Raw genomic sequence first — 12,929 nt, 5'->3', positions numbered from 1 at the left:
CACTGAACTGCCAGGCAAGTTGGACAGCAATTCAGAACCAATTCATTATGTTTTCTTTTTTTCTTTTTTTTGGCTGCGCCGTGCAGCATGCAGGATCTTAGATCTGCGACCAGGGATCGAACCCGTGCCCCCTGCAGTGGAAGCATGGAGGCTTAACCACTGGACCACCAGGGAAGTCCCCATTATGTTTTCAATTGGACCCAGAAGTAAAAACAGCCTCAAAGATGAACTTTTCAGTGACTTCCTTTTCATGGAAGTAAATAGACTATCACAGAGGAGGTTGTACAGAGGCTTAGATGAAAGAACACAGATCTAACATCTCTGAATGGGCTGGGTCAGCACACAAAATGAGACCGCTGTATTGATAAGAAGGCATATGTTTATTATGAGTACTCAAGATAGAAGCAGGAGGGACTTCCCTGGTGGTGCACTGGTTAAGAATCCACCTGCCAATGCAGGGGACACGGGTTCGAGCCCTGGACCGGGAAGATCCCACATGCCGCGGAGGAACTAAGCCCGTGCGCCACAACTACTGAAGCCTGCGCGTTCTAGGGCCTGTGCTCCGCAACAAAGAGAAGCCACTGCAATGAGAAGCCCGCGCACTGCAATGAAGAGTAGCCCCCGCTTGCTGCAACTAGAGAAAGACCGCAAGCAGCGACGAAGACCCAACACAGCCAAAAAAAAAAAAAAAAAAAGATAGAAACAGGAGAACAACATTTCCTGGTAATGGAACCAATCATCAAATAAGGAAGGGAATCCCCTATGCCCAGGCATAAAGGATGGGTGGTTAGGGTAGCTTTAGTCCTCCCATCTCCAAAGCCACAGTTTAAACCTGACTATTTTAAGAATATTGAGATGTAAACATGTAAAAGTTGTGTTTCTAAAAAAAACATAACTTCAACTCCCCTAACCCTTGTTTGCAATCAGGGTGGTGCCCTAAGCTTCCCAAACGTATACAGGTCTGCATATCCACAGCAAAAGACCTGGTGCCACTGGGAGAGAAGGTGTATTCAGAGATCAGGATCCTAATGCTGTCTTGAAAAAAAAATTAACCTCCCTACTGAGACAGCTGGAAGCATGCATTCCCATAGCACCTAAATGGTGTCATGAATAAAGATGGTGATAATCATTTTAATGATCTGTGAGAAATGATGTCAAAAAACAGGCAGACTTTTCCAGCCACTTGTGGTATATATCTAGTCATTCATTCCTCCTCTCACCCTCCCACCCACCTGCCATTTACCCATCCATCCATCATCCCCCTATGCAGCCCCTCATCCAGCCAAATTCTGGGCCAAGCACATCACCTGTTGCTGGAGGTATAGGCATGAAGAACACACATTCCCACCCTCAAGGAGCTCACAGAGTCAATTCTAAAAAGTGCATGAGGCTAATTTTTCACAATTATAAATTATGAGTCTGGGAGATCTTTTCCTCTGTTACTTCTTTCTCTCTTGGAATCAACAGTTCTTTTGCCAAAGGGTATAATGGGAAATAAAGTGTGTCCAAAAGGTCAACCATTGTTGGAAATTCTCGTAAAAGGCATTGCCCAAGACAGTGCTTTTCAACAGAAATACCATGTGAGGCACATAATATTTTTAATTTTCTAGAAAAGAAATTAAAGCAAAAAATCAGGTATAGTTACTTTTAATATACATTCATTTAACCCAATGTATCCAACTATTATCATTTTAACATGTAATCAGTATAAAAATTATTAATGAGATATTTTACATTCTTTATGTATTTTTAAAAAAATTTTTTATTGGAGTATAGCTGCTTTACAATATTGTGTTAGTTTCTACTGTACAGCAAAGTGAATCAGCAGTACATATACATATATCCCCTCTGTTTTGGATTTCCTTCCCATTTAGGTCACCACAGAGCATTGAGTAGAGTTCCCTGTGCTATACAGTAGGTTCTCATTAGTTATCTATTTTATACATAGTATCAATAGTGTATATACGTCAATCCCAATCTCCCAGTTCATTCTTTTGTACGTATGGAGTCTTTGAAATCCAGTGCTATGTATTTTGTACTTACAGCACATCTAAATTTGGTCACATTTCAAGTGCTCGGAGGCTACGTATGGCCTGTTGGACAACACAGGCCTACTGTGACCCACTGTTTACAATTTGGGTTTGCGATTATTTTTGGATTAAAGATAATTTAGTTTGTTGCCTCATCTTCCATATTGAAAAAGGTCTTTCCATTCCAATTCTTTGGGTCAGAAACCTTCTTGAACTGATCTGCTCAAAATGTTTATTTAGTGCCTATCAAGTATCAGACATTGTGTGTTAGGAAATCACAGTCATTTCTCATTGAATCTGAGACAGCACAGCCTGGTGGTTAAGAGCGTGGAGCTAGACTGCCTGGGTATGATATGACTATACCACTTACTGTGTGACCTTGGACAGTTACTTAACCTCTCTGTGCTTCAACCTCATCTATAAAATGGATGGAATAAATAGTATCTTCCTCATAGGGTCACCATGAGGTTTAAATGAGTCAATATTTACAAAGTGTGTAACACAGCATCTCATAGGGCAAGTACTATACAGGTGTTTGATAAAACACATTTTAAAAGTTGAAAATTTTTAAATGGGTCTGCATTTTTCCCATACGATGAGGAAGTAAAACCTTATAGTTCAGAATTAGACTAAAACTCAGAAGACCTGGGGGTTTACTGCACATGTGAAAGTCATTCTAATTTTAAAAAGGGAGCACATTTTTGCATACTTAATTATTAAAAAAATGTTGTGGAAATAAATGAGCTTCTACATATAAAACACTTTGAAGAATTCCAGTTAGTGGTGATTATCTCTACAAAGCCAAGGTATTCTGGTTATTATAATTTTATAATAATGGATGGATATTGGTTAATGGATGGATATTGCAAGCAGCTATGAACTATGCATTTATGAGGCTCTATTTGCAGAGGGAGAAATGACTGTTCATTCTCCTACCATACACAGACACTGACATTTCATTTTAATTTCTGTTGCTGGTGTATTTTTCTCCTGACCTTTATGCTTAGCAGTGCCAGGCCTTCAGTGAGCCGCTCCTAACTCTGACATTGCCTGGCATCTGACGCATTATCATTCCCGTAATTAACAGTGACTGGAAGCAAATAATTTAATTCTGGGCAAATGAAAATGAATCAATGGTGTCAACTCCATTTCCCATCTTTCTAATTTTCTGTAACAAAAGAGGAGAGGGAAATGTCTGTTCCCTGGTGTGAGATTCACTTAGGAAAGTTAGAGACAGATAAATAATTGGTGATGCCCTACTCCTCGTTCCCACAAAACACCGCTGTCCCCGGCAGGAAAATCATTCTTTGTGCTGAATAAATATTTAAAGTCACACAGAATATGGCAGCTGGACATATTTATGTTTCTAAGAAAATATGCTCATGACTTAGTGTGGTGAATTAAGAGCAAAGCACATCTATCACAAACCCAGGAAGACCTCAGGCTAAAACAAGAGCTCCTTCCAGGCTCCTTTATATGCAGAACAGGAGTATAACACAGCGCTGCTAATGATGCCTCAGCAACAAAATAAGATAGAGCAAGGGGAAGCCTGTGGCATTTGCAAGAAAACCAACACAAAGGCGTCTTAACCTTGGATTCAGAATGCACGGTTTACTTGTTTATAGAGTGGCTAGTTCAAAGGACTTCATTGCAACTTAAGTCCTGGCTGTGTCATTCCTGGTTCCATCACTGAACCTTAATCTGTAAAATGAAGGGTTTGGACTGTGACCCAGAAATTCTCTTCCTCCTCTGAAATGCCCAGTGTGTGGAACTGGTGGACGGGCGCTATACCAACGTGGAGATTCTGTCAGTTGCTTTGTCTATTCCAAGTATGCATTCTGGAACTGGGAAATAACCATCCTGTGGTCCCTACTGGACCCACTGTGCGATGGACCTGAGCTCAAACTCCATTGATAATCTGACCTCCGTAAGTCCCTACCCTGACTAGTGGACCACAGTGACATTTTGAGTCTCCTGGAATTAATGTCAGTTCAGAGCCAGTGCCTAGCAAGCCCTGAAAAGTCTGAGGATTTCCTTTTTCCTCATGCAGTTACCCTGGTAAAAGGCTATATATAGGTCCTTCTGGGGAAGGCTGGGAGAAAGATGAGCAGTATAAACTTTCAGCAATGTACCAGGGTCCTTCCACCAGGAGACCCAGTCTCCTCTTCATTCAAGGGGTTCTGGGTCTGTAAATGGGCTCAAGTCTGGGAATTGACTGAGGGGCCATGCCTCTCTGTTTTTATGATGCAAATTAAACTTCTGGTCACTTGATCTAGACCTCTTCCCCTTATATAGATCAAGTAAGACTTTAGTAAACTTCCTATCTATTTCATTTCTAGGAATACCATGGCCGTAGGTCTGTGCTGGTCAGACTATTCCACTGCTGTCCTGACTGGTGTCCTTTACAGTATCCTCGCCCACCCTGCCTTGAGCAGTTAAGCAGTAAAGAGCAGACAGACCTATCTTGTCAATCTCTGCCCTCTTGGAATTCACATGCTCGTGGAGGAAAGAAAGAAACACACAAGAAGCAAATATTTTGGGGCATCAATCAGTGCTACCAAGAAGACATACCAAGGAACTGTGGTGAGAGTCACCGGGAGGGGTGGTCTCAGGATGGCCTGTCTGAGGTCGTGAGTGCTGAGGGCTCAGGGAGAAGATCCTATGAAGCAGAAAGGATGGCAAGATTGACACTCCTGGGAAATGTGTGGAGCGCTGCAGGGTCTGAGCACCAGACGCTCACGACAGAAAAATTCCCGACATTCTAAAACCTTATTTCCTTGGTCATCTGGTTTTCCTCAATTCAAAACCAGATCAGATGTGGATGGAGGGAGCTGCCTAGTAAACAAAAATAACAAGATCTCTTATTTATTTATTTATTTATTTTTGTGGGAAAGTTTGACTTTTTCCATATAGCTTTTTTTTTTTAACATCTTTATTGGAGTATAATTGCTTTACAATGGTGTGTTAGTTTCTGCTGTATAACAAAGTGAATCAGCTATACATATACATACATCCCCATACCCCCTCCCTCTTATGTCTCCCTCCCACCCTCCCTATCCCACCCCTCTAGGTGGTCACAAAGCACCGAGCTGATCTCCCTGTACTATGCGGCTGCTTCCCACTAGTTATCTATTTTACATTTGCTAGTGTACATATGTCAAGATCTCTTATTTAAGGTCTCCAGGATCAAAGTCTTAACTCTTTGGCTTGAGTTTTTTTTAATTTATTTATTTTTATTATTTATTTTTGGCTGTGTTGGGTCTTCGTTTCTGTGCGAGGGCTTTCTCTAGTTGCGGCAAGTGGGGGCCACTCTTCATTGCGGTGTGCGGGCCTCTCACTGTCGCGGCCTCTCCCATTGCGGAGCACGGGCTCCAGACACGCAGGCTCAGTAGCTGTAGCTCACGGGCTTAGTTGCTCCGCGGCATGTGGGATCCTCCCAGACCAGGGCTCGAACCCGTGTCCCCTGCATCGGCAGGCAGACTCTCAGCCACTGCGCCACCAGGGAAGCCCCGGCTTGAGTTTTAATTAAGAACGTTTAAATAAAAAGGGACTGTGTCAAACTTCAGCTGCTTATGTACTCAGTATATAAGTAATGGGTGTAAAAAGGGTTTAAACATTACATGCTGTTAAAAACAAGAAGAACCTTCAAGTGGAAAATGGTTTTTCATTCACAATTTTGTCATTGTTTTCTCCTTCTTCTGTGAGTCTCCCATGCCCCTTGCTGCTGCCTCTCTTAGGGCACTGATGAGTTCTTAGCAGGTGGAGAATGGGAGGGCTGTCTGTGTGTCTTCCCTCTACAACCAGATGGGAAGCATCTGGGGGCCAGGTCTCATCTATATCCGTGAAAGGTCCCCAGTGGTTTCAGGGGTAGAGCAGGTGTGAAAGTGTTTTTTTGAGTTGAATTGGAATGGAATTGGAGAAAATAGAGACTCAGCTGAGACTACCCCTGAGATTCACAGACAGGGTGTCCAGATGAACCCTAGCTGCTGAGAAAACCCCTCTGTCATCAGGGTAGCACTCCACATGTTACGAGAAGGTAACAAGACCTAGAAACTCAGCCAAGGAAGAGAGATCACTTTCTTCATTTCCCTTAACAACTGCATTTCTCAGGTCTCCTCAGCTGCTGGATCCCACAAGGTTCTGGGTGTTTTGGTGAGTAAGCTCACATCGCTCCCCTCAGTCCCACCCCCAGCCTAGGGAATCTCCATCCATTCTGGAAAGCAGGGATGCTCCACTTTAGTCGCCTGTTTTCTCCCAAGTCTTTGCCCATGATTAGTCTTTTCTGTTTCCCTCTTGGGCGAGACTTGACATTTCAAAGTCAGAAAGAGGCCTCTTTTCCCCTCTCCCTCTGCTGTCACTCTGAGGCAAGGAGCACAGGACAGCTTGGCTGAATGAATGGGAGGAAGAACAAAGAAAGAGCAGGAATGCCAAATGGGGTGAGGGTGGGGGGATGTTTCTAGACATTATCCCGAATTTCCTTCCCTACCCTGTACTTTAACACATCATCTCACTTGATCCTCATACCCCAGGGTAGGATGTGAAGTACCATTATCTCTCTTTTCCAAAAGCTGAAGCAGGTTGGAAAGCCGGAGGGACTTTCCCAAGGTCTCACAGTAAAGGGCAGGGATAGGGTGGACTTGGGTTTCTGGACTCCCAACCCTGTGCCAACTTTGCAAAGGCACACGGTGCATTAGCCTCTGGTAGCACAATTTACAGAGCCTAGCTGAGTCAGCAATACACAGTCTGTGCTTTGCCAGGTAAATTATCTTATTTAGAGGTCTGCAGCCCTGAGCTGCTGGCTGAAGAATGATTTGTCTGCAATAGAGAAGAGGATGATGTCAGGAATATACTCAAACAGTCTCTGTCTCTGTACTGCCCTTGAACTGGCTTCTGGACAGTCCCTTAGTTTGGAGTATTTTGCAGCCACCAGAATGTTCCTTTTCTCTGCAGTCAACTGGGTTGACCATGTCATCGTCCAGACTGGCAATTAAAATTGCCATAATAATTTGACCACAGTTGGGTACTTTTTTTTTTTTAGTATTTATTTATTTATTTATTTATGGCTGTGTTGGGTCTTCGTTTCTGTGCGAGGGCTTTCTCTGGTTGCGGCAAGCGGGGGCCACTCTTCATCGCGGTGCGCGGGCCTCTCACTATCGCGGCCTCTCTTGTTGCAGAGCACAGGCTCCAGACGCGCAGGCTCAGTAGTTGTGGCTCACGGGCCCAGTTGCTCCGCGGCATGTGGGATCTTCCCAGACCAGGGCTCGAACCCGTGTCCCCTGCATTGGCAGGCGGATTCTCAACCACTGAGCCACCAGGGAAGCCCAGTTGGGTACTTTTGAGTCTGTGGATATCATCGACATTTCCTGGATAAGATTGTGAATGGAAAGGACTGGAAAGTTCAGAACTTAGGCTATTACTCTTCTCCTGACAGGCTAGTGGTAGTATGTAAGTAAAAGAAAGCAAAAGGAGGCTTTCCTGGTAGCAAGAATGTCTTATGCTATGGACCCTGAGAAAGGCTGAAAACAAATAGCCCCAAATAACACCTGTTCTTCCTCAGGTATCTCAATTCACTCAGCATTAGATCTGGGGCAGCTCCTTGAATCCATGATCCAAATTCCTCCCCAAGGATGACATATGTAGCCAGTCTCACACAGAGCCCTGAGCACCAAAGGTCCCTTCTGTTAAGGAAAAGCCCTCTTTCCCCATCAATACAAAGCAAATTATTGATTCCGATCATTTTTCTCCAGGGAAAAAATATTATCACTCTTTCCCAAACTTTCCAACTCTCTTGGTTTAGTGGAGTGTCCTCACTCTAAGGAAATCGCCTGAAATTTGTGCAACTTAGTCACGTATTTGCAAAGTGCCCACTGTGTGTAGAATGTAGCACAGGAGAGGCTATAAGAAGGCAAAAAAAGAATATCAGAAAAATCTGTGGATAATCCTCCAATCTCAATATGTGCACAAATCTTGTGGCAGAAAATGATATAAAAAAGTAACAATGTTTTGAATGAATTATAAAAGTGACCCATTAGTCTGCACGGGGAAATCTCTGCACTCTTGAAATAACCCACTTACACAGTCTTTCCCTTTGATGCCTTATGTTCCTACTAATCTTAGCTCTGATTTAAAGTACTACTATATGTAATTAAGAGAGATGGGTTGCAGTTTTCTGATCTTCTCTTTGGGCAAAACTGTGCTTTGCCGTGTGGGTACCGCCATCATCAACCACCATAACTGATCTGCTTCTCAAATTCATAACCCAGCACAGCCTCCTGCCCTTTCTTTATGCATTTTTATTTCACTTTATATTATTCCTATAGATTCATCTTATGCTAGACCCCTCAGAAAGAAAGTCTCTAATGAAAACAAAGTACTCAAGCATGAATCAGAAATTTTATATTTTCACTATTTTTTTCTTACCAAAGCAGAGTTTCTTGGATCTCCTAATTGAGCTACTGGGTTTTCCTAAGCTGTGGATTCACTTAGTCTAGTAATAAGTGCTTCGAGTTCTTTAACGAAAATAACTACATAATTAACTATACTATGCCGTTGCACTTGGCAATGGCACAACTCCTGTTAATTCAACGAAAGTCAGGAACTTACAAAAAGAACCTATTGCATCTCAAGAAGCAGGCTTCCTACCTAGTTAAATATGCTGTTAACATAGATCAATAAAACAACATTTACCTGAGACACTCTCATGCTGGATTTAAGAGCATACTTGAATGGTTTGAACCTTTAATTCGTTCATAACAGATAGGACCAGAGCTATTTCTTGCTTAAATTAAATTTTCAGAAGAAAAAAAAATACATTTATGAATACTCACTGCCATAGAAACAGCATTTCTTTGAAAACAATACCCATTTCCTAGACATAAAACACTAAAAGAATCAGCCACGGGAACAAAGATGTGTGTTCCCTTCTCTTCTGGATTTAAAGGTTGATAATTATATTTCTAAGAACCAGCATTATGGGCTGACACAAAGATGGGAAAGGAGATGCATTAAGGGATAATTTCTTGGTAATGAGGACCTCTAGAAAGCATGCACATTATGTTTTTATGTAGAATAAACACATTACTATAAAATACGAAGAAAAAAACCTTACCCGAATCCAGAAAGTAAGCGACAGAAGAGAAAGAAGCCATAACCTTGGACAAATGAAGAAAGGAAGGCAAAGAATCCGTTGATAGACATGCAAATCAGAAGAGACTGCTTCCTTCCCACTTTGTCTGCCAATCCTCCCCAGAAGAACGCCCCCACCATCATCCCGAGGTACACTATGCTGCCTGCAACACACAGAAAACAAAGAAACACGTCAGAGACTGGGAGTAAGCGACACGTGTAACAGCAAGTGAACAAGGGACAAGATACATTCCAGAATTTTACATGGGAAAAATATTCCTTTAATAACAGATCCTTCAGGACACATGGATCAGTCTTCAAGTTGGAAAGCAAGCTCTGTGGCTACCTTGGCTTCCAGGGCCAGTGGCAAGGGCAAAAGACGAAACAGTCACATTCTCACCAGCCTTGTGGGGATGGGTACCCAGCAGGCAAGCATAAGGAGGGGTCTCCACACAGAAGATTCCTGCAGGTTGACTCATGGCTGTGTCACCTTTGGTCCGAATGCCCAGCTTGGCGCCGCAACAAGGCCAAGATTGGAGACTGAGTCAAGGGCTCCCGGGTCAAAGCGGATCCCCTTCAGGGTCCCTCTTGGCATCACTGAGTATACAGTTGAATTTTCTAATTCACTTGCTTCTTCTAAAAAACCAAGCCCTCATAAGCTCTGTCCAGACTCTTCTGCAGGATGAAATAATATTAGGTATGGCAAATGTTACTTCTGGGAGGTTTCTAAAAGGGTGTACCATGTCTAGGGGAAATGGTATAATTAATAAATGAAAGTTTGGCTTTTAAAAAGCTGCCATATTTTACCCATTTCTACTTTTTCCTTTGCTTCACCAAAGCACCATTTGACTAGTCCCTTCTCAAAGGCATGTTCAAGACACTCAGCAGCATCTGAGTCACAAGCTAAAAAACGCTGCTTTAATTATTGCTTTAGATTAGTTAGGGAAATATTCTACTTAAACGTTCACCAGAAATCGTTTGCTTAACAGAGTTAATGAATTAATATGAGACCCAGAAGGAGAACATTTGGCAAAGTCTGCAGATGCTGCTTTGCAGATAGCTGAGTACAGACAGCTACAGGGAGTGGCGAATGTTGGAGCAATTATACAATAAGACAAAGCAGAAGCTGTTTTTTATTTAGACTGGGGTACTGCAAAGAGGTGGGTGGTCATCCTTTGCCTGGCTGGGGGTGGCATATTTTTCTCTGTACTATGGGGCTGACCATACACAGATCATCCTTCTCAATAAAGAGATTACTCATATCATGAGGCCCAGTGCAGGTCCAGAAGACAATTTAAAGACTGTATCAGCACAAGGCAAAGGAATTCCCAAAGCAGACAGATTCACCCAGGGAAATGCATACGCAGCATATCTCTTATTTATAGCCTAAGAGGCTTGAGTTTGCCACTCATGCCTCTCAGAAGAATCATCAGTAGCTAAGCTGCTTTATGATAATGTTTGTCTTTAAAAATGCCTACAAATCAGAAAGTGAGCTCCATCCATCAGGAGTGGCCCGTGGCTTCTGTCATCAAAAGATTTGGGAATCTTTCTTGTAGCTCTAGCCCCAGGAACAAAAAGTGGTCCCTAGCACTTGTGGAACCCTTGCCAGTTCTAAACGTTTGCATGAATTAACATCACGACCACCCTTTCAGGTTAATACTCTGGGAGCACAGTTCGTTGGTAGGGAAGCTGAGGTATAGGGAAGTTAATGATTTGACCACAGAAAAGTGAGTGGCAACTACATCCCAATCCGACAGCAGCTCTTTGTACAATGTGCTTATGACTCCTTTAGCCATCCTGGTTGCCCTCCTGTGAAAACATCCCAGTTTCTCCAGGCTCCTATGTGGCAGTAACATCTAAAATTGAAAGCAGTACCTCAAATGTCTCTGAGGTGCCTTCTCCCTGGGCACTACCCTCATAGAATTAAGAGTTAAGTCTGGGGTAGCAGAAAATGATAGACGGGCGCTAGGGGGAAATGCTGCTTTGTCCTCCCCGAGCATGTGGCAAGGGATGCGCTACTCATTCTCAGATATTCCAGATGGACACATTCCTGACTCTTGGTCAGGGAGGTAAGAGAGTTGATACTGCAAACAGCTGGGTGGTGCCAGAGCAAAAATGAAAATCCAATCGCTTGCTAGAAAGAATAGGCTCCTGCGCTATGTTCCAAAGGAGGTGCTATGACTCCCTTGCTTTTCTGGCGCAGGAGGGATGATGCTTCTTCTGGGCAGGTCTCATATCCTGTCATCCCCTTCTTCCGGGCAGTCACCTGCAGCCGTGTCACTGCTAAGCCAAATCAGAGCTTTACGAAGTGATGATTCCAGCACATTAAGGGCTCGTAACTGGATGCCACCTTTCCCCCACCCAGCAGTAGCATGAGGACACAGCCCCACCCCGGGAGCTTCTTCAGCCTCAGAGGCAGTAAAGGCTGAGAGAGCTGAGCTTGCCCTTGACTCCTGTGATGGAGATGGCTTAGTGACTTGACAAGGGGCAGAAAACCCTCATTTATTATCAGCACCTTGTACTTAAGCCACTTGAAAATAAAATTTAAAGATAATACTTATGAATAGTTTTAATATATAAAAGAGTAAAATAAAAATGGCCCATCATTCAATTCCCCCATATGTGTATACATATATATATATATATATATATCTCCCAAATATGCCTACATAGCCAATAATTCAAGCCACATAGAAATGTATAAAATGAAAATAAAAGTTTTCTCCCCCACCCTTGATCCTCTTCCCAAAGGTAACTATTGTCAAAATTTTTTCTAATTCTTCCAGAAAGCTTATACATATATAAAAATGGATACCCTACAGGAATTGCCTGTTAAATATAGTTTCTCTTATCCTATGAAGTGTTTATCTTTTCTCTTCTTGTGTTTAGGATTTCTAAACTAAGCAAACCAGAAATAAATCTCCCTCAGAATTTTAATTACTTCTTCAAAATACATTTCATATGTTTCAGAAAAGCAGTCACCATCAGCGAATAGGGGAAAACCAAACAGTTATTTCTCCCATTGCTATTATTTCTATGCCTAAAATAAATACACCCAAGCTCCCTAAAAAGCAAGTCTATTAAATTCAATTTGAAAGAATTTATTGAGCACCCGCTATGCATGACTTTCCCTGAAGTGCCAGAAATACAGGGATTTGTAAGTCATGATCCCTGACCTTAGGGAAGGGAAAAGTTAGCAAACCTTCGTCTGATGCCTACTCTAATCCAGGAGAGAAGCGAAACAGTTTCAAACCCATTATTTCGCACAACACGTCCCACAGCCCCACTGAACAGTGCCAATACAGAGCGGGGCAGAACCTTCCATGGCCTCTTGGGGACACACAATCAGGACAGGACAGTGCACTCAGGAACCTGGGCTCCAAGTCCCTGAACTCCCTTTCTGCTCCATCAAGACGGCTGAAGGAGCTCATAATTCAGGGAGGGAGACACAGGCCGAGCAGAGGCCTGGGAGATGGCTACTAATTCTGACTGTGGCCTCTGAAGAGGTTTCGCTGAGAAGGGAACATCTGAGAGAATTCTGAAGGATAAGAAACATTTCAAGGTAGTATTAAATTCCTCCACAACTGACAGGTTTAGAAAGAAAATAGTATCAAGCTGTATCTCACTTCAACTCTGGCTAAAAATACGTTTCAGATCCAAACATAATAACCTTTTGTGCCTACATGGGATTGCTATTGGCAATTAGACTCTTCCATTGGGCATGCTATGGACAGAATTAAGCCTCCCCAATAGTCTATTTGAGACAAACAGCTG

General features: G+C 42.8%; 1 protein-coding gene across 1 annotated transcript in view; it reads right to left on the bottom strand.

Annotated features, from left to right (window-relative positions):
• Positions 1-12,929, bottom strand: part of SV2C (synaptic vesicle glycoprotein 2C) — a 180,775-nt gene that overhangs the window by 103,521 nt on the left and 64,325 nt on the right. Inside the window, exon 2 of the mRNA XM_036847430.1 lies at positions 9,139-9,319. Coding sequence (XP_036703325.1) covers positions 9,139-9,319 — 181 coding nt within the window. The remainder of the gene's footprint in view (positions 1-9,138; positions 9,320-12,929) is intronic.

The sequence above is a fragment of the Balaenoptera musculus genome, chromosome 3 (genome assembly GCF_009873245.2).
Source record: "Balaenoptera musculus isolate JJ_BM4_2016_0621 chromosome 3, mBalMus1.pri.v3, whole genome shotgun sequence".
Lineage (NCBI taxonomy): Eukaryota > Metazoa > Chordata > Mammalia > Artiodactyla > Balaenopteridae > Balaenoptera > Balaenoptera musculus.
Note: the sequence above shows the minus strand (reverse complement) of the source record. Positions and strands in the feature narration are given on the sequence as shown.